This window comes from Eurosta solidaginis, chromosome 1 (assembly GCF_040869045.1).
Source record: "Eurosta solidaginis isolate ZX-2024a chromosome 1, ASM4086904v1, whole genome shotgun sequence".
Taxonomy (NCBI): domain Eukaryota; kingdom Metazoa; phylum Arthropoda; class Insecta; order Diptera; family Tephritidae; genus Eurosta; species Eurosta solidaginis.
This window is the reverse complement of record NC_090319.1, coordinates 52,716,892-52,742,550: the sequence shown is the minus strand read 5'-3', so window position 1 is coordinate 52,742,550 and position 25,659 is coordinate 52,716,892. Positions and strand designations below refer to the sequence as shown.

The following is a 25,659-nucleotide window of genomic DNA, read 5'->3' as shown; positions in this document are numbered from 1 at the left end:
AAGTTGCTCCCCGAAAGCTTCGGGGAGTTTTATCGATGTGATGGTTCTTTGCCGGATACAGATCCGGCACGCTCCGGTAACACAGTTCCATTAAGGTGCTACCCCGACCATCTCGGAGCGATTTATAAGGCAACGTTAAACCTTCAAGCCATCCCACCCTCCCCACCCCCATGTTCCATGAGGAGCTTGGGGTCGCCACTCGTCTGTTAGTGAAACAGGATTCGCCGCGGATAGGTGAGGTTGACAATTGGGTTTGGAGAAGCTATAAATTGCGCTGGCGACCTGAAGGCTTGCGCTAAACAGCCCCTGGAATCTGGTATTTTAGTCGCCTCTTACGACAGGCATACCTACAACCGGTATATTCTGACCCACTAACCCGATGGGGGAGGGACACTGTCTTCTCGTTAAGTGGTACAAAAATTCAAACAAAAATTTATTCAAATGCATGAAATTTTTTTTTTTTTCACTTTATAGAAAAAGTTTCTGGTGGGGTGACAGTTGTTGATATGATTCTAAATTATTCCAGTGCCACGATCCGACACCGGATTCCACGGCAACAATTGAATCGGAACCATATATAAAGGCTTTTTTCATGTGAGTACGCTTATACGCCTTATTTTTACCGGCTGTTGTTATTAGTAATATTCTAAGATTTAGGTATATTTAACTTACTTAGCTGATCAATATTAAAATCGGGCCCAAAGAAACGTTGTGATGGTGTTGATGGCAAAGATGATGTCTCAATAGCCGATTCCTCCTCGCAAACTGTTCAAAAACATAATTATAATAAAACGAAATCGCCAATTAGTAGATCAGCAAAAATAAAACTATAGACAATCACCTTTCTTTGGTTGTGCAACCGGGGGTGGTGCATTCTTCTTACGATAATTAGTGCCATAAACACGTGGGGACGACGGTACTGTAATTGCGCTGGGCGATAAACAATCTTCTGGTTTGAACTGTGGCAATGCTTGATATTTCTTTTCAAAATCAACTTGTTTCAATACACTAAAATTTAAATTATATATTATTACATACATCAAATATTGTCGCTTAAATCAAAACACTTACTTGTCCATGTCATCGCTCTTCTTTTTGACTGCCGATGCCGATTTTAAAGGTGATTTTGGATTTAACATACAAATTGCACTACCTGAACTGCTGTTACTATTAATTGCCGACGGTGTTGTTGGCATTTGTTCATCACTATTTGGTGTGGTGGTTGATGATGTAGGTGTAGGCAGCGCCGATGTTATTGAGTTCACGACTGTATTAACATTACCAATAATTGGCGAAGAAGAATCTACCATAATAGGTGAATTTAAGCGCTTTGTAGCGTTATTGGCTTGGCTTGATGGTAAGTAGCAGTTGGCAGAATTATTATCATTTGTGAGACTATTTGTATCTGTAGGAATTTTGAGGGAATTTTAACCATAGTTTGGTAATAGTATCGTTAATTTTTAACCCAAACAAATTCTTTTTGTCCAATTAATAAATTTTTAAAAAACATAATAAAATACATACTCAAAGTCTTGCGTCTTGGACATTTTGCACGTCCCAATTGCGCTGGTGTTGGTGCTAATATGAATTGATGTTTACCATCAATACCATTTCGTTCATCATCGGCCTCTAAACCGGAGTTATTTCCACTATCGGAACTGCGTTGACTTATCGAATCCGGTGGATTTAGGGTAAATGTTGTAGAAGAGCCAGTCGATTTCGGTGTTGTGGGTAATGATGGCGATTTTGGTGTGTGTTCTAAAGAAATAAATAATATGAGATCATAAATAACTTTTTAAAATAAACAACAAATTTAAAAAGTTTACCTGTATAGTTATGAACTAAAATTGAGTTGTTGGTGTTACCTCCACTCCCTACACTAGTTGCGTTGATACCAAAAACAGATGACTGACCATTGTTTTTCTTGTTGTAGGTGGCATATGAAATGGGTGTTGGTTTAATTGGACCGCTGCTTGCATTGTTGCTACCTGTAGCGCTTGTGGGGTCAGTTTGTTGTTGTTGCTGGTGCTGCATTGGCAAAATAGCGTACTGGAAGTAAAATATTGATTTTGTAGACATTTACTCTCTATATCTAAGCTAAAGATTGGAAATGTCACAGAACTCTGAGCTGTCCATTGCGTAGAGTGATCTGCAAATAAATACTCTATATACTGAGCCTGACTCAGAGGTTAGGTTTACGGATGGATACAAATAAGACTGGAAAACAGGCGCAATTTTCCAATGGGACAGACTTTAAAAAATCAATACCAATGGTCCGGCCTAATCTAAGAAGCCTAGGAGTGATAATGAGAGACGAAAACGCCACCGATAGTGGCGGTAAATGATCGTAGGAAGTCTTATGAAACGAGGCTTTTCGAATGGTGATTATACGCAGAAAGGGAGCTGCTTAGTGCCATAACCTGCATGATGCAGTAGGAACCGAATAAACTGATTCCATCCTTCAATTAACCGAGGTAAAACAGAGGGATTATGCTGATAAGGTAATTTTTTCAAATATAAGCAGGCAAAACACCAACAAACCGGTTATTGTGGAGGAACCAGTCACCTGGTTTAATATATTAGTGGAAGTAAAATATTGATTTTGTAGACTTTTACTCTCTATCTCTAAACTAAAGATTGGAAATGTCACAGAACATCGTGACGCTTACAATATCACGGAACTCTGAGCTGTCCATTGCGTAGAGTGCTCTGCAAACAAATACTCTAGATACTGAGCCTGACTCAGAGGTTAGGTTTACGGATGGATCCAAATAAGACCGGAAAACAGGAGCAATTTTCCAATGGGACAGACGTTAAGAAATCAATGCCAATGGTCCTGCCTAATCTAACAAGCCAAAGAGTAATAATGAGAGACGAAAACGCCACCGACAGTGGCGGTGAATGATCGTAGGAAATCTTAGACTTTTCGAATGGTGATTATATGCAGAGAGGGAGCTGCTTAGTGCCATGACCTGCATGATGCAGTAGGAACCGAGTAAACTGATTCCATCCGTCAATTAACCGGATTAACACAGAATGATTTTGCTGATAAGGTAATTTTTCAAATATAAGCAGCCAAAACACCAACAAACCGGTTAATGTGGAGGAAGTCAGAGGACATGTAGAGTCAAAAAACGAATATACCGACAGGGCAATGAAAGTTACCACGACCTTCTCGGCTCACTGAGGTGGGTCAGCGGAAGATTGTCTAGCCCGGTGTAGTGGTTATAGGAACAAAGTGAGCTAGAAGCAGCGGATGTAGAAAGAGACCCGGAGAAACTGAAATTAGTGGTGCGAGAGGATGTAAGCGTAATGTCAGAAGTGATGCAGATAATGACAGCGCTACGAAACTTTGGCACTTGAGCGACAGTGTACCCCTCTTTGATACGGATGTAGGACCAAGAAAGCACAACATCACCGGCAGCGTACCTCAAGGCTCTGTTGATATTGTCGTTGTAGCAATGACCAAGAAACTGGAAATACGCCAAGCATTATGAAATGACGCCGTAGGAAGAATAAAGAAACGGCTGATGAATATGGGTCTGAAGATGGCCTAGCAATAAGTTAGAATTGGTTTGGTGAGCTCAAAGCATACTGTGGATGAGTTAGTCCTAACTGTCATCACACCTTTTATATCTACTGGGAACTCTGTATATTCTCATTTTATTTAAAGTTCATTCTCCCTTGTGTACTCAATTTATCATATATTAAAATGTTCATTTTTATTCTTGAAATGTAAAGAGTCAGTCGTTAACTTGAATTGAATAAAGCGAGTGTCATTTTAAATTCTTTAAATCGGTTGTCTTGAATTCTGTCTGGGTGACAGTTTCACAAGTGGTCATGGACCTAAATAGTTTATTAGTATCGTTAAAAGAGATTTTACAAAAATTGCAGATAAAAACAAGTGGCACAAAGGTCGAGTTAGTTAGCAGACTCCAGGAGGTGGATGCAGAAATCCTGGAGCCAATGGTGGAGATAGATTTGCCAGCAGAGGGAAGCGCATCACAGGCAAGTAAGGAAAACAGGAAACAGGGTGAGGAATTGGTCAGGGACGACGATAGGGTCATGAAGCAGCTCGAGGTGCAAATTAGCGCGCTGTGTGGCGCCGTTGAGACGCTAAATGCACAGCTGCAGACTCTTCGTCCAGGAGTATCGAATATTCCAGAACAAGCTTCAAGTTATTACGACGACGAGCGTGGTGCTTCGTTTTCGTCAGCGCCGGTTGCAGTCACGCAGGCACCGATTTCACATACACAGCAAATAGCAGCGGTAGCAATGCCAGCGTCAAAAGCATGGCCTACATCGTTTCCACCACCAGTAGAAGAGAATTACACAATACCACCACAGTATGTGTACCTGTCGACGTCGCAGCAGCAACACACATTGTCATAGCCGAATACAATGTCGCAGTCGTTCTTGTCATATGCAAAGCCTCAACAGTTGAATTCAAATTTGCAGATGCCACATACAACGATTTTAACTTCGCAACAGCCATGTTCGTCATACTCAACATCGAGACAGCAATACATATATGACACAACCCAGCCGATCATTTCAACTCCAATAAATAGAGAGAGGTACATAGCACCGAATATGTATGTACATAAGCCAAGTGAAATAGCAGCGATTCTACCAGCATTCAATCCTATTGACAATACATACTCGTCAATACAATTCATTGAGAGAGTTGAGAAATTGAAAGCATTATATCATTGGGACGATTTGTTATTTTGGCAGTTCTTAGCAGGTTGAGTGGGGTTGCAAAGCGATGGGCAGATGCTCAACCAGTATTCCGGGAATGGAACGAATTTGTTGCAGCATTTCTGACAGATTTTTCGTATGTACAAAATTCAGCTGACGCTCATATGCGAATGATGAGCACGAAAATGAAAAGGGGTGAGAAAATAGTAGAATATTATTATAATATGGTGGCAATGGGTCGTCGTGATAATATTGACGATAGTGCCATAATTAAATATATTATAAATGGATTATCGGATGATAATATGCGTAAAACATTGAACGCAATGAAATTTTATAAGTGTGCCGATTTGTTGCAATCACTTACGCTAAGTTTGATAGCCGATATAGGTTTGGCGAAAGAAGTGAAACGCAGCAGGCATCGAGTATTGTAGGGAGCGAGGCCATATTTCTAGAAATTGTGTGAAGCCAAGAAGAAAAGTTGAAGCAAAACAAGTCGATAGGGTACATCAAGTAGCAAGTGAAGAACAAGAAGAAGAGGCGCAATGTTTTGAAAGTGAATCAGAAGTAAATAAAATTGAAAATCGAAGTAAATGCGTAGAGTTATGTAAAGCTATTTTAATTATCGGCGTATCTGAGATAAAATGTAAAGCGCTGATTGATTCGGGTAGTAGCAAATCCCTTGTGAAGCAATCGATTGCTAAAAGGTGTGGTGCATGTGTCATTGCGTGTAGTGAAAAGTTAATTGGGTTCGCTGGTGGTGAAATTCTTTGCCACGGGAAAATACTAGTGCATATAAAATTTGATGAAGTCGTACGTATAGTTGAGTTGCTAATTATTAACGACTCCGTGATGACGCATGATGCACTTATTGGGATCGATGTGCTTGCAAAGGGAAAGGTAGTTATTGAAAATGGCACTTGTCAAGTTATGGCAATTAATAGGAATGTTGTAGACATTGGAAGCTCGGTAAGTTCTAATGTCAACGAAAGTTTGTTTGATTTAATGAATGCGTATTCGCATTGCTTTGGAGAAAAATTACCTGAGTTAGGTAAATCGAAAACATTCAAAATGGACATAAAGTTAACGAGTCAGAGACCAATAGCTAAAAAGCCGTACAGCATTCCTATCCCAAAACAGTGTGTAGTTGAGGACATTATTGAAGAGCTGTTGGAATTGGGCATTATTAGAAGATCACATTCACTGTATGCATCACCTGTCGTTTTGGTACGTAAACAGAATGGAAAAGATAGACTCTGCGTAGACTATCGCGGGCTGAATGCAATAACTGAGAAACAGCCATGGTTGATGCCTACAGTGGATGGGGTCTTGGCGACATTGTCTGGAAAAAAATTTTATACCACTTTAGACCTTATGTCTGGCTACTACCAAATTGAAGTAGAGGAACATTCAAAACAGTTTACAGCATTCGTAACACCCAGTGGACAATTTGAGTTTAACAGGATGCCATTCGGTTTACGAAATGCTCCGTGTGCTTTCCAGAGAATGATGTCACAATTGGTTCAGCCGTTAAAGAAAGCAGTTGTCAGTTACGTGGATGAAGTTGTTATTGCTACTGATAGTGCAGAAGAAAATTTGTTTTATTTGGAAGAGTTTCTCAAGATTATACAGAGAGAAGGTTTGACATTGAGGTTATCGAAGTGCTCATTTCTGAAGAATGAGGTTACTTTCTTGGGGCATCAGGTCGATGCAAATGGTATAGGGCCAGGTAATTTGAAAACTTCAGCAATAGAGTCATACTCGACACCGCGTAATCCATTGGAAGTTCGTAGGTTTTTGGGGTTGACTGGGTTTTTCCGTAAGTTTGTTCCCGGGTATGCTCACATCGCTAAGCCCCTCACCAACCTAACTAGAAAGAGTGTCATTTTTTATTGGAGTACAGAACATGATGAAGCGTTCAGTCGGTTAATTAGAGCGATTACCAGAGCCCCAGTCCTAACGATTTATGATATCAGGAAAGAGCATGAGCTGCATACTGATGCATCGAGTGCTGGCATCGCAGCTATATTGCTTCAGAGAGAGGAAAATTCCCTGAAACCGGTAGCTTATTATAGTCGAGTGTGTAGTCCCCAAGAAATGAATTACCATGCATACGAGTTGGAGGTCCTGGCGGTAGTAGAAGCGTGCGATAGGTTTAGAATGTTTCTACTGGGAAAATCTTTTGATATTGTAACAGACTGCCAAGCAATCACTACAGCAAAAATATCAACACCAATGAAGCCAAGAGTAGCTCGATGGCTACTGAGACTTTTGGAGTATGACTGTAATATAATACATCGTGCAGGGTTGTCAATGGGTCATGTAGATGCGATGAGTCGTTCGCCGGTTGCGGTGACATGTGAAGTCGAGGATGTCCGTGCGAAAATATTGACCTTGTCGACTGATGACTGGGTTAGCACTATGCAGAGACAAGATGGTAAGCTAAACGAAATTATAAGCATTTTGCAGAATAATACTGGCCAACGAAGCGACATAACGTCAAAATATTGTCTGAAGAACCATCGATTGTATTGGAAAGACGACCATGGGCATAAACTGTTGGTTGTCCCGAAGGGTATACGATGGCGTATACTCAAACTTTGTCATGACGATGTTGGACATCCCGGGGTAGATGGGACCATCAAGAGAATTCTGAAAAACTTTTGGTTCCCGAGGCTTCGAAATTTTGTGAAGGGTTTTGTAAAATCGTGTATCGAGTGCTGTTATAGCCGTGAACCGATGCGCAAAGAGTGAGAGTTATTTGGGATGGACATACCGCAGCTACCATTCCAAACATTACATGTGGACCATCTGGGTTCATTTATCAAAAGTCGACGTGGATATGAATACGTGCTGGTGATTGTCGATGCATTGACGAGATATACGGTGGTCTGCCCAACACGGTCGACGAAAACAAAGCCTGTAGTAGATGCACTGAACCAATTAACACTCTACTTTGGTTTACCACAGCGAATAGTGTCGGATCGCGGGACTGCGTTCACATCCGCAGCATTTAGTACTTTTTGCCAAGAGAATAATATTCAACACATCAAAGTGGCAGTGCGTACACCGCGATCAAATGGTCTGGCAGAACGTGTGAATCAAGCGGTGTTGGCTTATTTACGAACGTCCACTGAGGATGCGAAAGATTGGGACGTACATGTCCGCATTTTACAGTGGTCGTTAAATACGAAGGTAAATGCAACTACGAAATTTGCACCAATTGATTTAATATACGACTTTCCGCTACGAGATCTGAGTGGAAACAAAATATTAGCAGCCGTACAATCGGAAGATGAAAACTTGCAAATGAAAGGGCGACGTAGCGAAGCAATATGTAATATTGAAGCAGCAAGGCTCAAATGGAAAGAAAAATTCGACGCAAGGTATAAGAAGCCATCGCCATATGAAGAAGGGTCGTTAGTGCTTATTGAGGCCCCACCCTCAAGTACCGATGAGTCCCGAAAGTTGCATCCGAAATATAAGGGATCATATGTGGTTAAGAAAGTTCTACGATTTAATCGATATGTTGTCGAAGACATGGAGGGTATACAACATTCGCAGCGAAGGTATAGTACGATTGCAACATCAGACAAGATGAAGCCGTGGTGTGCATTGTTCCCGGAAATTGATGATGATAGTGATCCCGAAGATTATGACTATCATGGTTAACTCGAGTTTCTGTCAGGAGAGGCCGAGATGTCATCACACCTTTTATATCTACTGGCAACTCTGTATATTCTCATTTTATTTAAAGTTTATTCTCCTTTGTGTACTCAATTTATCATATATTAAAATGTTCATTTTTATTCTTGAAATGTAAAGAAAGAGTCAGTCGTTAACTTGAATTGAATAAAGCGAGTGTCATTTTAAATTCTTTAAATCGGTTGTCTTGAATTCTGTCTGGGTGACATAACCAAATGAGATTATCAAAAAAATTCCAAGCTAGGAGGGATCAAATCGGCATTACTAGAAACCGGCCGTGCATCTCGTTAAATATTCTCCAAAAAGGAAGTATATATGTAAAGATGTTTAATGTGCACTCACCTGGTTTAACATATTATTAACCGTAAACAATATTTGCTTCTGACCACTTGTCATGCCGCTATTAGCACCACTCGTTGCTGTTAAAATCTGTGTGGGAGTATTAGAAAAACATGAAGCGCCAGCCGAACTGATGGCGACTACACTGGCTGCTGATGCTGCTGCAGGTGATGAAGGCACCGATGAGCTACCTGACGCTGTGGAATTAACAACAGTTGCAATATTTGGATTAAGCATTAAAATTGAGGTGCCACCGCTGACGCCGATGGAGCCGCCTCCTTCCCCATTGCCGACAGTATTTGTGGTATTGGCAGTGCTGAAGGTGACGACGTTACCGCTGGTTGTTGCTATTGTGTTGTTGTCGTTGCTGCTATTAAAAGTGAATATGTTGTTATTGTTATTAGCATTGTTAGTTGTGTTAGTAATTGTTATAATATTGTTATTATTTGTATTGCTGTTGTTGTTGTTATTACTGCCGCCTGAGTTGCTTATTTGTGTGTTTGTGTTTTTGCCTGTGAGCGTTGGAGTTGCGCTTAAGAGCGTTAGAGTGCTACCAATTTGTGGTGGATTGCTAGTAAATTGTACCACACCACCACCGGCACTCCCAGCCATTGCACTACCCGTGCTCATAGCGACCAGATTACCATTAACATTGCTGTTGCCATTTGATGTGCACGCTGTGGCGGTGAGTATGCGAGCATTTGCTGGCAGCGTAATTTTATTACAAGAATTCACGCTTATCAGCGATAATGGACGTAAAGTTGTGGTTGTGCTGCTACCGCCACCAGCACCACTTTGTTGTTGCTGGGTTTTTAATGCGATTGGTGTGTGCGGTGTAGAATTGATATTCAGTGGGGTATTTGGGTTGTTTGACTTGCCGCTGCCAGCGCTGTTGCTATTTGTGGTGGCCAAGACGTAGGCGTATGTAGCTGTGCCGCTGCCATCACCAAATTTTTTCAACTTATGTGGCAGCAATTGTGCACCGGTGGCACTGGCATAACGTTGTCCATCGGTGATAACTAACATTGTGGGTTGTGATGGCGTCGGTTGTGACGAATGCGTATATGCCGCCGCGGAGGTTGCTACGATAGGCGACGCTGATTCCGCCGCAGACGTCTTACTTTCGTTGTGTTGTGCTGTTGCAGCAGCACATTTGACTGCTTCCAACAACAAAGTATTATCACAAAGAATGGTGGAACGTGTTGGTGTAATATTATTGTTCGTCAAATCTTTGCAATTTTCAATGATGTTGTGTGTAGCATTATTGTTGTTGTTATTTATACAACAACCATTTTTAAATGTGATTAATTTTTTGATAGTTGGTGTTGTTATTGTTGATTGGGTTGTTGTTGGTGTAGTTGATTTTATATCGTTATTATTGTCAGGCATTTTATTATTAGAAGAGCAAAGAGAAGGGGAAAAATGATTAAATTTCTCCGTTTGTGAAGTGACCAACATAGCTGTTGGTGTTGTTTTTGATGTGGATGCCAGCGATGTGGATGATAATGTGGTAGAAGTAGAAGAAGTTGTGGATGATATGCTTACAGATATTGTTGTAATCAATGTAGATGCTGCCGTGGTATTTACCACCGCATTTACAGCTCTTGGCGGAGCCTTAGTAAAAAATAATGGAGGTGGTGTGGAACTCAATGAATGCGCATGCGTATGTGAATGAGAATGTGGATGATGATGATGTGTACGTATAATTGCGAACTGTGCAGTATTTGGCATAGCTGCTGTGCCAAGCTGAAATGCTGCTGGCGATACGTTCAACGATTGTCTTCTCAACTTTGGTGATTTTATTTCACCAGTTCCGCTGTCGCCGCTGCTGCCGTTGCCGCCACCACTAAATGGTGTGGGTACGCGTGTTATCACTGTGGGCGGTGTTTCGACACGCCTCTGATGTAAATACTTTAATTGACGATGTGGTGAGGTATGTTGTTGTTGGGGCGTTAATGAGCGTACAATTGTAAATTGACGTCGTTTTAATGGTGGTGGGCGTTCAGCTGATGCCGACGACGACGACGACGTTGATGCTTGATCCGTGGTGCTGACAGCAACAATTGAACGAAACGTTTTTGTTGTTGGCGTTTTTGTGGTGGTAAACGTTGGCGTTGTTGGTGTACTAGTTAAACGCAACTTCGGTATTGTATAAAATTCGATATTATCAAAATCGGTTTCGGTCTCGTAAGCGTCGTAATCTTCCGTGGCTTGTTGTGGTAGACTGTGGTCCGTATTGGCTGAAGACTCATTGTTGTAGTTTGATTTTTTGATAGCTGAACGTTATTATTGTATGTTTGCATTTCGAAATGCGGACATGAAGTTTTCAAATGATTTGCAAACAAATAATACGTACATTTATGGGCGTGGTTAATGATTAATTGTGATGTGTGAGACACATGTATACATAAAAGATAAAAAGAAAAAAGCGAGAGCAAGAGAAACAGCAAAAAGTGATGTGATAGAGAGAAATAGAGAAAATGTATTGCATAGAATGAAGGATTGACGGCAATTAAAATAAATCATACAATCACTCGCAGCCAAAAAGGGAAATTTTTTAAAATCTACACAATATTTACGGTTTACAATTTGCTTACATACAATTCTTAATGAATAAGCCAGTAATTACACTTAATGGTTAGCTATAAAAGGCAATTCGGTTTATCACGGATAACAATCAATATCTAAGAACAAAAAAGGTATTTCTCAGTGAGATATGTTTATATGTGAATTTTTTCGGTCTTTCTTAGTGTTTAATTTTTACTTTCAAACTATTTCCCACTATCACTGAGATAGCTTAGTGTGATTTTTTTTATACAACTTTAATTCAATACTGTTATTTAGCGACCGAAACAGGTTTCGCGAATAGTAAATCCCTCGTCTGATCTGTTAGAATTAACATAATGTAAACTTAACATTATGTTATTATTAGGGTCTGCAAATAATTGCTATCCCTGAAAATTTAGATCAAAAAAACCGTACTACGTCCCGATCGTATATTTTTGGGGTCATGCAGTGACTATTTCCAGGACCAATTTTAATAATTCTGGACTGTGCGGCGAAATTTTGGGGACTATTTTGAGACTTTTTATACTCAGCGTGCTTTGCACACAGGGTATAATAGCTTTGATTGGATAACGGTTGGTTGTACAGGTATACAGGAATCGAGATAGATATAGACTTCCATATATCAAAATCATCAATATCGATAACAATTTGATTGACCCATGTCCGTCCGTCCGTCCGTCCGTTAACACGATAACTTGAGTAAATATTGAGATATCTTCACCAAATTTGGTACCCGAGCTTATCTGGAACCAGAATAGATTGGTATAGAAAATGAGCGAAATCCGATGATAACCACGCCCACTTTTAATATATACATATATAAAATTTTGGAAAACACAAAAAACCTGATTATTTAGTAAATAATACACCTAGAATGTTGAAATTTGACATGTGGACTGATATTGAGACTCTTGATAAAAATTTGTTTAAAAGGGCGTGGCACCGCCCACTTGTGATAAAATCAATTTTACAAATATTATTAATCATAAATCAAAAATCGTTAAACCTATCGTAACGAAATTCGGCAGAGAGGTTGCCTTTACTATAAGGAATGCTTTGAAGAAAAATTAACGAGATCGGTTAAAGACCACGGCACGGGTCGTCGACTAGAATAATAAGCTATAACTTAGCAAAAAATAGTTTTGAATCAATGATAATTCACTTATCAAGTTTTATTGTAAGAGAAATGGGGAGACATTTTTTTTAAACAGGCGCGCCCGGGCGGTGCCACGTGTTATGTAGAAAAGTAATTTATCTGAAATGAAATGTACAATTGAAGCTCACGCTGAGTATATAAATGGTCGGTTTCACCCGAACTTAGCCTTCCTTACTTGTTTGTAATAATGTTGGGATCATGCCGTGACTGTTTTAAGATCATTTCGATCACCGGATTGCTTTAGCTACTATTTCGAGATCTATTTGGATCATTTCGGTTTTATTCGCACAATTATGGCGGGAACATGTCGGGTTTTTTTTTTTTCATTTCATAACTAGCGACTATTTCGGGATCATTTTGGTACTACTTTAAAATTATTTAGCAGGATTCGAAAAAAATTCATTATTGAATACGAAAAATTATTGGGCTGTTGTTAGTATCAGATTATTTTCGGCATATTATTGATTATTTTATCGACGAGTTATCGGCTTACTATAGAAAAGTTAACGGAAAAATCGGTTTTATGGTAAAAATATCGGAAATTTACCGATGTCTTATCGTAAAAATCTTCTATCATTCAAAAGAGAGGACTGTAGACTCATGACGGGTATTCTGACTGGACACTGCCTTCTGGCGTCACATGTCTTTAAATGCTTGGTCAGTGATAGCAGATGTAGGAAGTGCGGGTTGGAGGAGGAAACGATCGAGCACGTTCTGTGCTCGTGCCCTACACTTACCAGGCTAAGACTCCAGCTATTAGGAGTGATACAGCTGTCAGATCTAGAAGCAGGAAGTGGCTTAAGTCTTAAGAAGCTTCTAGTATTTGCCAAGAGGACGGAGTTATTTTATAACATAGGTCCTGGTTTTTGATAGGATTTTTCAACTAAGTTGAGTTGTAAACGGCAATAGGGGCATAAGTCACACAAATTTAGGTCTAAGCCCTTGTCCTCTCTGGGTTTCCGTCCACCAGAAACTGTTTTTTGTGATCCAAATCTCAATCGCTTTGACCAACATCAATAATATTTGGTATTTCGATAATATAGTGTGACGAATATTATCATCACTATGCTGTTAGTAAATAATCACAACAACAAAAATACTTAGGTGCAAGGCAACGTATAATATTCCATACACATAACAGCAGCTTGAAGCAGAGATTATGTAGCCAGCAGCTAAGAGCAGAAGTTGTTACTCACGCATACACATGCATATGGCTAGAATAAAAAACATAAACTACAGAGATATATAGCTAAATTACCAAGCATAAGACACAACTGTTCTAGAAGGTGAAACGTCTAGACCTTAGGAGAAATGGGCGAACGAGATAACCGAGAGTATAAAAGCAGCGCAAGCTGAGGAATCAGTAATCAGGTTGATTTAAACTCGCTATTAGTGAAGTACTACTCCCAAAGTAGGTTTTGCAATACTGAATATTGGACGGTGCAAAATAATCGGATCCCCCCAAAATTCGTTACAATAGCTAATTGTCTACGCATTATATATGTATATAAAGGTCTAATCAATTTCGAATAGTGATTCTTTTCGCACTTTTTCGGGGTAGCTGTAGAGATCATATCCAACAATTCGGGAGTTTCTGTGCATTATTTCGGGTTGGTTTTTTGAAACGTTTTGGTTACTATTTCGGGTTCGTTTCGAAACTTTTTTGGTATCGTTTCGGGGTTACTTCGATCTTTTGTTCCTTTTGGGGGGCTATTTTGGGATGATTTCTGTACTACTGCGAGACTGTCAACAAACTCTCTGCGGATCATAACGGTACTCTTTCTTGGAATAATTTCTGAATAATTTTGGGATTGCTTGGGGCAGTTTCGGAGATATTTTGTGGATGTTATCGGGCATATTTCGGAACTGGGTAACTCCCCAATTGTTTTCGCAATAAATTTGGGGCTTTATCGGCGTGATTTCAAGAAAAATTTCGGATCAAGAATTTATTTGGGACTTCCTAATTTGGGAATTTGGTTTTGAGACAATGTCGGGATTATCAAGTGCTTTGAAAGTATTTAACTATAATGAAGCTAAAGAATCTACAGAACCCAATTTTGGCTCCAAGCGAGTATGTATGTATGTAAACAGTGCTTGCAAAAGATATTAATATGAATTTCGAAAATGATATTTTGGTGAAATGAATAGACAAGTTTGACAAGATGATAATGAGGGGAGGCAACTCTTAATACATATGAACAATGTTTGAAGACAAGCCGTTTCAAATCCTTATAAAAAATTATTAATATAAGTAATAAATATACAAAATTAAATTATAAAAAACAACAAACCAACACAATAGCAACAACTGAAAGAAAATTATTAAGATTAAATAAATATTTATAGTTAAAATAAATGTGGTGAACTACGAACTGGGCCGTTTATTGACGATCGCCACCCTCGTGAAAGGAGATCTAACTAACACTTTCGAGGAATATATTAAGGGTTCATGAAACTATACATTTTTCAACGTATTTTGTAATTTGCCACAAGATCAGGCAGCGGATTACCTCAAGTTTCTGAAAAAAGGCAGATTAAGCCCGCTTCATTGAGTTTCGCACCAACAGTAAACAAGTTTCCCAGCCTCAAATTCCAAGTATCACTACTTCTTACAATTTGATTAAGAATTTATTTACATATATGAAATTGAGCCCAAAGTCACCGTGAGTGCTATGATGCTCTTATTTCAGAGGGCTCGATATTGTCTAAAGGAGCAAAATTTATCAGCTCGTTCAGTAACAGAGCTGGTGAAACTTGGAATATTATGCTTTTAGGTGGAAAGGTTTGAAGTTCCAAAGATGTAAATATCCTCATTCAACTAAGATCGCTTGCTTTGCTTTCGGTTTCATCTGAGCTTTGTTTGAATCTTTTAACTTTTTTTTAAGTTATTAAAGCTCTATGTAGTAGGAGGTATAAGGAAAATGCCTTGTTTGAGCCAATTACGTTTTTTGAGGAGATAAGATTGCTAAGGCAGTGATTTAGCAAGAACTTCGAGTATATTTCTGCCATCAAAAGCTTCACAGCGAAAACTCATCTGCCCTGCAAATGCCGTCCGGAAAACATGAAATTTATAGAAAAAACTAAAAGGAGCACGACGCAAATTGAAAGTCAAGCTCAGCCTAAATCTCTTCGAAGGTGTATTGCACCTTGTATTTATTTATTTTATTTTTAAGAATTTCGTTGAAGGTTTATATGTTTGATTGGTTGTTACGGTTATGGTGCGGGTGTCATCCTGAGGTTGTTTCTTTAAATAGTGTTCTTATCGGTTGGAAAAATTGTATCATTGCAAATATATGCCTTATCTTAAGGATGTTTTATAAGATCGCACAAAGTTTGCAGACAGACGTAAGTTAATCCTAAAATTAGTTTTTTTTTTATTGGCACAGCATAAGTTCATTTCTAATAACATTAAAATATAAAAATTAAAAAATAATTCAAAGTAACTCAGTGTTTCAATAAGTCATTCTAATTTTTGTACATACCACCTCCTCTACTATTGTCCATTGTGGTTGGACTGCGTAATGGATGTCCCTGTTGATGCGTTTGTTTCTGACTCAGACATGTGGCGGAGCCAGTTGGCACATTGAATGTGAATACGCTTTTTACACAACCACTACCAGCACTAGCGCCACCAGCATTATTTGTTTTGAAAGGCGATGCGAGTTCTTCTTTAATAAATTCTTGTTTTATGTGGATCTGTTGTGATTGCTGTTGTTGTTCGTCCAATTTTGTGCTTTTTGGGCTTATGGGCATTGTTTTAAAAGCGCCACCTAAAAGTACAATGCAAACAATAATAACAATAATAATAATAATTAATTATAATTAAATGAATAAAAAGATACACTTATTTAATAAATATGAATTTGATATATGAAAAATACAATTGAAAAAGGTTGCAAAAATATATTTGTTAGACAAAGCGCGCAGTTCTTTATGTATACCATATAAATAGTTTAGAAAAGCATAAGCTTAATAAAACGATGTATTTTTTTGTAAACTATCGACTCATGAAATTCAAGCATGCAACCTTTTTACTTAATTTTTTTTGTGTTCAAAATTGTATTTTTCTTTCGTATATTATTGCGCTCGCCTGTTGGCTGGAATGGTGTTACACCGATTGGATTCTTCGGACTGCTATATGAGTATATCGGCATTTGTTGTGGGCTAAGTATACTGCTTTCAATGCTTGAAGGATATGGTTTAATGGCTTTGGGTTTTAAAGTTATATCACGTTCTGTGGCGCACGGGTTGTTGTTCACTGCATTCGTATTGGATGATGTGCTGGCAGCGGTAGAATGCTCTAAGCCATCCACTTTTGTTTGTTTGTCATTTTTAATATTTCCATCCTCTGAAAGTGTGCGCTGTTGATGTGAATTAAATAACACAATATTAATTAAATAAAATTCATAGAAGATAGCATAAAAAAGTGATTATATAATTATAGAATTTTAATGATAAAATATCGTTTCCCTAAAGAAACTTTAGAGTGTAGCCTGCCTCGAAACATTTAAGAAAGATAATTTTGTTAGGTGTATTACATGACATGTTTTTAAATTAACCACACTCGCCGAGTGGTTCAAGTTTTACAGACAATAAATTAACGCACGATTACATATCTTAATCGACTTAAATTACGATTTTGATTTACAATTCGGTAAAGGGTCCTATAGGGGTTACGATCCAAATTTTGAATTCGTGTTCGGCTGGGAAATCCATTATTATTTACCCTTTACTTTCGGTACATCGATTCAGTGTTCGGTTTAAAATTCGATTCCATTTTCAATATGAGTTCAATTTGAATATTTCCTGTGGCCAGGTTCGTCTTTAGTTTCCTTTCCGATTGCGGGTTTCGTTCAGTTTTATCGGGCTTCGGTCCCGGTTTCAGTTCCAAATTTGGTTTCATTTGCGGTTTAAGTTTGGTCTCTATTTCATTCGGATTTTTGCTTCAGTCTCGGCTTCATTTTTTTGTTTCAGCTTCAGACTCGACACCGGTTTCATTTTATGTTTCAGTGTCAGGCTCTCTCCCGGTTTTGGTCTAAATTCGGTTCGGTTTCAGTTTGAGTTTAAATCCATAACTCCAAATTCCTTTGCATTTTCTCATTTCCTTCCTTTAGCCTATTTTCTTCTAATATTTCTTTCCACTTCCGTCCCTCTAACTTTGTTTTTACTACTGTACTTCGTTTCCCTACTTCTACTTTCTTCTTTCTGTTCTATTCTCTTCCTCTTTTTCTTATTCTCCTACGCGTTTCGACGTTTTTATAACATCTTCATCAGGGAGTCTGGTTTATTCTAATGAAACATAAAACGAATAAACAAACATTAAAAAGTTATTAATAACTAGCATCAAGCAATAACATATTTTCCAACAGTTCACTCTCTGTGAGTGTTAAGTGAACTGTTGGAAAATATGTTGTTGCTTGATGTTAGTTATTAATAACTTTTTAATGTTTGTTTTTTCGTTTTATGTTTTATTAGAATAAACCAGCCTCCCTGATGAAGATGTTATAAAAACATCGAAACGCGTAGGAGAATAACAAAAACAAAGAATTTTATTATCGCCATCAAAACTTAATTGTTTTTCCTCCTCTTCTTCTCACTCATAATCTATATTTTTATTTCTCCTTCACTTTTACCCTTTATCTTTTATTTATCCTCCTTTAATCAATTATGTGATTCCGTTTATTTCCAGTAACTAATTAGGAGTCTGATTACACTCATATCAACTCAAACATGCCCACTCCTCGTTGTTGTTTTTTTACCTAGCTCGACTCTGTGCTACGAAAATAGTTCACTTATAAATTAACATATCTAGAGTTGCATATACATATAATTACTATTCTGTTTCGAATATTCACTCCACAAACCTTTTCGTTTTCTGTAACATTTTTATTTTTCACGTCTTTCGCATTCAATGCCGCCGATTTTCGATAATCGTAAGCACCATCTTCAACATCAGAATCAGTCACACGTTCGCGACATTTTAAATCAATTTGTTTCTGCTGTGATCCAGTTGTGCTGATTTTATTCGCCATACTATTATTAGTTGGTTCATCTACCACCAGCATCTATAAAGAAAAAGGGATGAAAACAATAACAATGCAACAAATTTTCACTTAACTTACATGCTCATCGTCCGACTGCATTTCATCAGATTGCACCACTTCTGCTTTGATGCGAGTCTGCTCTTCTTTTACATGACCCAAAGTTTCTTCAATTGTCAGCGGTATTATGTCGCCTTGCGAATCAGCTGCTGTACTACTCGCTCCCCCTATTGAACCGGGACTTTGTAATGGCACATCCAAACCGTAAACGTCGCTACCATCCATAGAATCATTGCGCTGTTTCCCATCACTGTTACCTGTTGGGCCGCATACACCATTTTTGCCTGAGCTGGATGATTTACGACGATCTTTCGAACACCATTTCCATTCCGGGTGTAATTTAAAGTGTGCGTCCTTTACCGAACTGGCCAATTCATGGTATTTAGCTTTTTGTTCTGGTTTCAATGCATACCACCATTCACCGAGAATTTTGCTCACCGTACGATTATCTTGATTCGGATGTTTTTTATGAACTAATTTACGATGTTTTTTTGAAAATATCATAAATGCGTTCATGGGCCGGCGAATTTTGTTCTGGAAATGGAGATGAAGGGTATTGAAAATTAGTTGGGGGCAAATTTTAATTGATAACTTATTAATAAACCAAAATCCAATTAGTTAAAAAGAGAACAGCGGATAGTGTTTTACTTTTAGAGTCTAACTAGTTTATATCCCATAGAGACTACTTAATCCTGCTTTTATTCCCAAATAAGGTATGTACGACTATGGGTTAGATTAGGTTATAAGTGACTATCATTGCTATAACGCCGAGGCGGCCGGTATCGGAAAGCCTCCGCTCAAATACAGTCGGCCATACCATGGCATGAAGATGGTACAACGCCGAAATCGGTTTGTCTGAAAACAAAATTTACAAAGGAATGCCGAAAAATCTTTCCAGTTCTTGTTCATATCAAGAGGATGAGAGCGATGTTGTGAGAGTGTATTTCTGCTCAAAAGGGCATTGAAATGTTTGACTGTCGGAGTAAATGAACAAAAACGTGATGTAAGGCGAGTAGATACCACAGCCCTTTTTGCAATTTAGTTTGAAGCCATCTCTGAAGATGGCCGAGGGAAGTGGCCCTTAAATATAGACAAGCTTTTATTCGTGCCTTTCTATGTATAATTTGTTTCCGAAAATAGTATAATTGACGCAAATCACAGCGCTGCATCCTACTTAGTTTGAGACCATTCCTGACTATGGCCGAGGACTGTGGCCTTATAGTAAAGAAACTCTCTTATTCGTTCCCGCAAGGGCCCTTACGGCAGTAGTCTACTTTACGTTAAATCCAGGGTTTCTTGCAATTTATTTTAAAGACATTCCTGAAAATAGCCGAGGCTTGTGGCGCCAAAGAATAGGTATGCCCTTAATCGTTCCTCTCAGGGACTGTTATGGAACAGTTATTATCGACAGTAGTCTACTTGACGCAGAATTCTTGGTATGATCTCCGCAAGACTAGCATGGCCAAATCTCATATCGTACAAAAAAGTGGAGCTCTCAAAGGCTATCGCTTTTGCCATTTTGGTGGTGCTGGTAGAATTTGTGTTTTATGGGTTTCGCGTTGGACTCTTCGTGAGGAAATAAATAAGGCTGATAGGCCTGAAGTGAGTTAGCTCTGAGTAAAAAGTTATTCCTCCTTTGAAAACTATCTTTTTTAGAATGAGAGCAAAGCAGTACTCCTAGAATTTTGAAATATGATGTGCACGCTACCCAAAAACTTTCTCAGTTAAAGTTGCAGGGCGTATCGCACTAGCATCCTAACTAGCAAAGAGCTATATTATTAGGAAACAGTACTAGTTATCATTACATATGTCCCCTCCCTATGCTTCCAACTGACACTTTTAATACTGTGATATCCCAGGAAATAGCAATTGTTCCCCTTTGTAGATCTTCTGAAGACATTCTTAACTGCTTCAGTCGTAGGTCGTTCTGAAATAGTTGTTGACTTTGAGTCATTAATTTAAATTCATATAGCTTAGATTAAAGCGCTGCTGGCGCAGGCGAAACTAGCCACTCTCCCGTTCTGTATCTGATTAGCACCAGTTCGTATGTAGTCATTAAATCTGCAGTGCGAAACAGGTGCTTTGCGTGACTGCATTCCATTTTGACTACAGGGTCGTTACTTGCTTGATCCTATTCTACATTTATATTCTCGTTAAACAATTGTTTTTAAAATTACACAACTCACTATTGTAACTGGACTCAATGGCTCCTTGTCAATGCAACTCGGTGCGCCTTTAGTGTGTTGTTGTTGCTGCTGCTGTTGTAATGCACTCAAAGATTGTGAACGCCGTTTAGCTGCAGCTCCACTACTACCGGTTGCTGTAGACGTTTTTGGCTCACCCATACCATCACCATTACCACCACCACATTCACTTGCCAACGAATTGCTATATCTATAACTATCGCTGCTGCTATTGATTGCAAAACGTGTATGTTTTGGCTTCGACGAATGTGTTAAGGGTGTTATAGATGTGGATGGCTCAAATACATCATCATCTAATTGATCATCATTATCATCTTGCTGTACGCTGTTATGATTGCCCCCGTTACCACCTTGTGCACACGTATTATTCAAATTATTATTATGATTCATTGCAGCTGCATCAGTTGTTGAAAAATTTAAAGGCTTTTCTGGTGAATCTAAATCAGTGATGGTATTGTGATTGATATTCAAATTATGATTATTATGTTGATTATGCGCGCCATGATGATTAACTAAATTAATGCCCTGTGCTGTTTGTTGTTGCTGTTGCTGATGTTGGCGTGGTTGTAGTGTTGATGGTGGTGGTGTTTCCGCCGTTGGCGGTATGATGCCGGCTATGGTAAAATTGGTCGGTTTAATGGGGGACTGACTGATGGTAGGCAACAGCGTTTGCCATTGATATATCGACCCCGGCGGAAATCCTGTAGATAAAAGAAAATATATTAGCAGCATACGAAACTGTTATTTGAATGCGCATATTAATGAAATGTAAGTAAGTTCCTCTCTCGACGAAAAAAAATCGAACTCTTTAAGTCGCTCATTTTACTTGTCCTCATGTATTGCTCGGAATCATGGAAGGTGTCGAGAGAAGATAAGATGGCTCTTGGAGTATTCGAGGGAAAAGTTCTCCAGAAGATGTATAGTTCAACCAAGAAAGTATTTCAGTTACTACTGCAGTTTGGAAGCAGAGGAAGTGGTAGACCTCCACTGAATTGGGAAATGGAGGTAGAGGAAAGCTTGATCTTTCTTGGTGCTTCCCTTCTGCCTTCTGATATCGCGAAACAGAGCTAATGGGCTTGACTTGTTACGAAAGGGCCAAAATCGCATAGGCGGTTAGGTGCCAATTAATGATGATGAATTAATAATCATGTCTTTTGTATGAAGACAGAACCTGAGCGCAGCGATTAATCTATTTGACGTTTATATAGCTGAAAGTAATACCGAGATCTTGTAAATAAATATCCCTAAATAATATAAGCAGTATATGGCGCTGCGGCCGAGGTATTATTAAAAATTGCAGTCACCGGCCAATTTGGGTCATAGCAGAAATATATGTATGTATGTCGGCGGCTTGGAAATAAAAATGCCCAAACAAAATAGTGTCACTAGGTGGCGCTGGCGTTGATATTCTCAAAAATTGCAATTATTTGCCGGATTGGCTCTTAGTTGGAGTAAGTATTTAATCACTAGGTGGCGCTGTAATTAGGGTATTCCTGAAAATTGAATTTTCGCGCCTTGAATAGAATTATCCCTAAACAAATTTACTCGGTAGATGGAGTGTCAATATTCTTTAAAATCGTTGCCTTGAAAATATGTATCCTTAAAAATTACGCGATAGGTTGGGATATTATGAATTGCACTTACTTGCGAACTGGGTCATAGATGGAACAGGCTTTGACACTGGAAAAATAGCCCTAACAAATTTAGCCGGTAGATGACACTGCGGTCGGGATATTCTTAAAAATTATCTATTTGGCTAATCAGTTGAAAGCAAATGTTTGGACCAAAAAGTTATTTGATAGCATTTTCTTACATGGCAAGAAATTCCAGTGTAGTTGTTGTTTTAGTAGCTATGAAACCACTCCCCCAACTGTTTTGGGGAGTGTCATCCATGTTGATAGTCTTTTGCCGGATATGAATGGGGTACGATTCGAAATTAGCATCTTAAGATAAATTAACCTCGACTGATTGGGGAACGATTTGATATTAGTACGTTGCAATTTATAGCTTTTCCAACCCAATTGTCAACCTCACCTACCCGTGGCGTTTCCTGTTTCTTTAGCAGCCGCGGCTCTGGCTATCACAAGTTCCTCATGGAAGTAGGGGGTGGGAGGCGGGATGACCTAGGAGGTTCAATGCATTCGTATTAAATCGTTCTCGAGATGGTCGGGCTTGTACCTTAATGGTGCTTGTGAGCAGAACATACCGGATCTATATCCGACAAAGGACAATGACAAAACACTCTCCCAAAACCTTCGAGTGTCGTCGGTACAACGACAATACATATATATATATACATATACAAACCGTTTTTTGAAATCGTCTTTTCGTTTGCAGCCATTGTATTCGGCGAAGTCTGATGGTGTTGCATATGCTGTGGCTGATGATGTGCAACATTTAAATGTGAACCACTACTAATCGAAACCAAAGTAGGCTGTTGCCTACCCGTTTGCAGTGTTGAGTTGCCACCACTTGCTGGCGACAATAATGGCACTAATTGTGTTGGATCAACGATGACGGGATGAAAGGACTGCGGCAGTGATGATGTATTACTACCAACAGGGTTACCACCATTAGCAACATTGCCATTATTTGCAGCTGTTATAGCAGCTGCCGCAGCAGCAGCTGCAGGTGAGATCCTTATAACACTAGTGGTGGCATGACCAACTCCAGCATTTACCACTGCGACTGGCGGTGGACGAGGCGGTGCAATCACGACGTTGTTATTGTTGCTGCTGCATGATGGCGCTGGTGTAGGTGGCGCAGCGGGTGATAGTGACATATGATGACCGCCGGCATGCACATGAGCTGATTGTTGTGCAAGCTGCTGGTGTTGGTTTTGTTGCTGTTGTTGTTGTTGGTGGTATAGTTGATGTTGTTGTTGCTGCTGCTGTGTTGTGCTAGGCGGTGGTAGTGATGGCGTATGATGATGATGATGATGTTGGGTTGATTGCAGAGAGGAATGATGATGTACATTGCCATTGGCACCTGTGTTTGCTGTGCTTGGTTGTGATGCAGTCTGATGATGCACTACCATAGAGACGGGTGATTGCTGTGGAGGCGGTGGTGGTGGTGCGCCAGCTGCACCTTGTGCTCGCACCGATTCCGGTCGTATCACTTGCGAATAGCCAACTGTACCATATTGTATCGGACTGGCGGCAGTTTTCCATTTAGATGTATCCGCTGTTGCAACTGGTCCACCGCCAATCGGTGTAAAAAAATTTTGTCGATTAGAGACAACGGTTACGGGAGAGTGATTTACTACGTTCATCGGTGAGGTACCATGGTTAACGGGAGACGAATACGATGGTGTGGCTGAACGTGAGCTGCTGAGTGACACTGTGGGAAGAAGAGAGAAAAAATTGTGATAAGTAAATGAAAAATTTAAGGATATTTGTAGCAGATTGTATGTAATATGAGTTGAACTACATCTATTCTGCAAGGGGTAAATGAATTTGGGTATATATATTTTTTTTAAATATGTCCGAAGAGATCAAGGTCGAGCTTTTTCTACAAAGCTATCCTTAATCAACTATTCGAATAATCGATAAGTTGTCTAGTAAAATAATCGATAATCACTTATCAACTTGTTGTTGGCATTCGACTGATGAGAGATTCGACTATTAGAATTTTGTTGTTGTAATTTTTAATAATTTCAGCGATTCGTAAAGACGTTGTGGAGTTATTGTAAGCCATCTGCAGCTCCAATAAAATAATCGATTTTAAACCAAAGCCCTACTTTTTTCCACTTGCAGTTGGTACTTAAACTGTTTGACCACAAATTTTGTTTAATAATTGGGGAAAAATTAAAACATCGTGACATCAGGACGTACAGGGCGACAGTTGTTTCGAATATACCTTGTGAATCTCTTCAAAACCCTTTCTGCGGGATTTTTGCCCTATGCTAATTATAGAAGCACAAATGTATTTTAACTGAGCAGCTTTGCATTCCAGAAAAACAAGCGGAGGGCTTGCCAACCCATGCCTTAAACTTCTCTTTAAAATAATATGTCAACGGTCATCGTTTTGCTCTCGAGTGAGTTCAGGAACTCATTGCAAATCAAAAGAAAAACGAGGATGCAATTTCTCTACTGATCTTCGCTTTTGAGCACTGCCTAATTGTCCTTGCGAGATTGGAATCGGTTAGATTTGAAAAATTAATAACTTTTTCAATTAAAAAAAAAATGGCTACACAAAATTTTTAAAGTAAACCGTAGTCGCTAAGTTATCGTTGTCGTAAGAGACGAAATTTCGCTTGAAAGGAGTCCCGGATCAAAGACAAAGGTGAGAAATGAGTTTCAAACCATGCCTGTGATTTTTTATCGCACTGCGTGATCTATGGGCAGAGAGTAATAAAGTTAAAAGTTATGTACACAACCACACTATCAAACTCTTTGGGTTTTCAAGCGGTTTACAACGCTTTATAGCTACCCCAACCCAATTTTTAAACTCACCTACCAGAGATTAACTCTCTTACAAATACATATAAATACATCATACAGATATTTAGCAGGCGAGGCTCTGGCGACCCCAAGTTTTTATGAAAGTAAGGGGTAGGGGCGGAATGGTCTAGAAGCTGAGATTGTATTCAACGGTTAGCCAACGAAAAAAAATTCCAGTTCGGTTTACTACGGAAACAACCGATATCCAAGAACAAAACAGGGCTTTCTCAGTGAGAAGCCAGAAAATTCGTACTACGCCCCGATATTATCATTATTATTATTAGCGTCATGTAGGGACTGTTTCCAGGACCGTTTTGTCCAGCGACTGTTCGGGGATTATTTTTGGATCACTTTAGGACCATTTTGGACTTCCTTAGCAAGGTTCGGAAAAATGTATTTATGAAAACAAAAAGTTATCGGATTGTTATGCGCGTGTTATCGGC

The 25,659-nt window shown here is 39.1% G+C and overlaps 1 protein-coding gene across 21 annotated transcripts in view; it reads right to left on the bottom strand.

The window, feature by feature from the left end:
- Positions 1-25,659, bottom strand: part of cic (Putative transcription factor capicua) — a 227,748-nt gene that overhangs the window by 17,961 nt on the left and 184,128 nt on the right. For all 21 annotated transcript variants that reach the window (XM_067789532.1, XM_067789583.1, XM_067789605.1 and 18 more), the window contains 12 exons: positions 23,082-24,113; positions 20,757-21,475; positions 18,592-19,104; positions 18,334-18,534; positions 16,560-16,830; positions 15,952-16,239; positions 8,749-8,942; positions 1,827-2,049; positions 1,525-1,758; positions 1,072-1,405; positions 842-1,008; positions 673-765 (listed from right to left, as the gene is read on the bottom strand). In XM_067789532.1, coding sequence (XP_067645633.1) covers positions 673-765; positions 842-1,008; positions 1,072-1,405; positions 1,525-1,758; positions 1,827-2,049; positions 8,749-8,942; positions 15,952-16,239; positions 16,560-16,830; positions 18,334-18,534; positions 18,592-19,104; positions 20,757-21,475; positions 23,082-24,113 — 4,269 coding nt within the window. The remainder of the gene's footprint in view (positions 1-672; positions 766-841; positions 1,009-1,071; positions 1,406-1,524; positions 1,759-1,826; positions 2,050-8,748; positions 8,943-15,951; positions 16,240-16,559; positions 16,831-18,333; positions 18,535-18,591; positions 19,105-20,756; positions 21,476-23,081; positions 24,114-25,659) is intronic.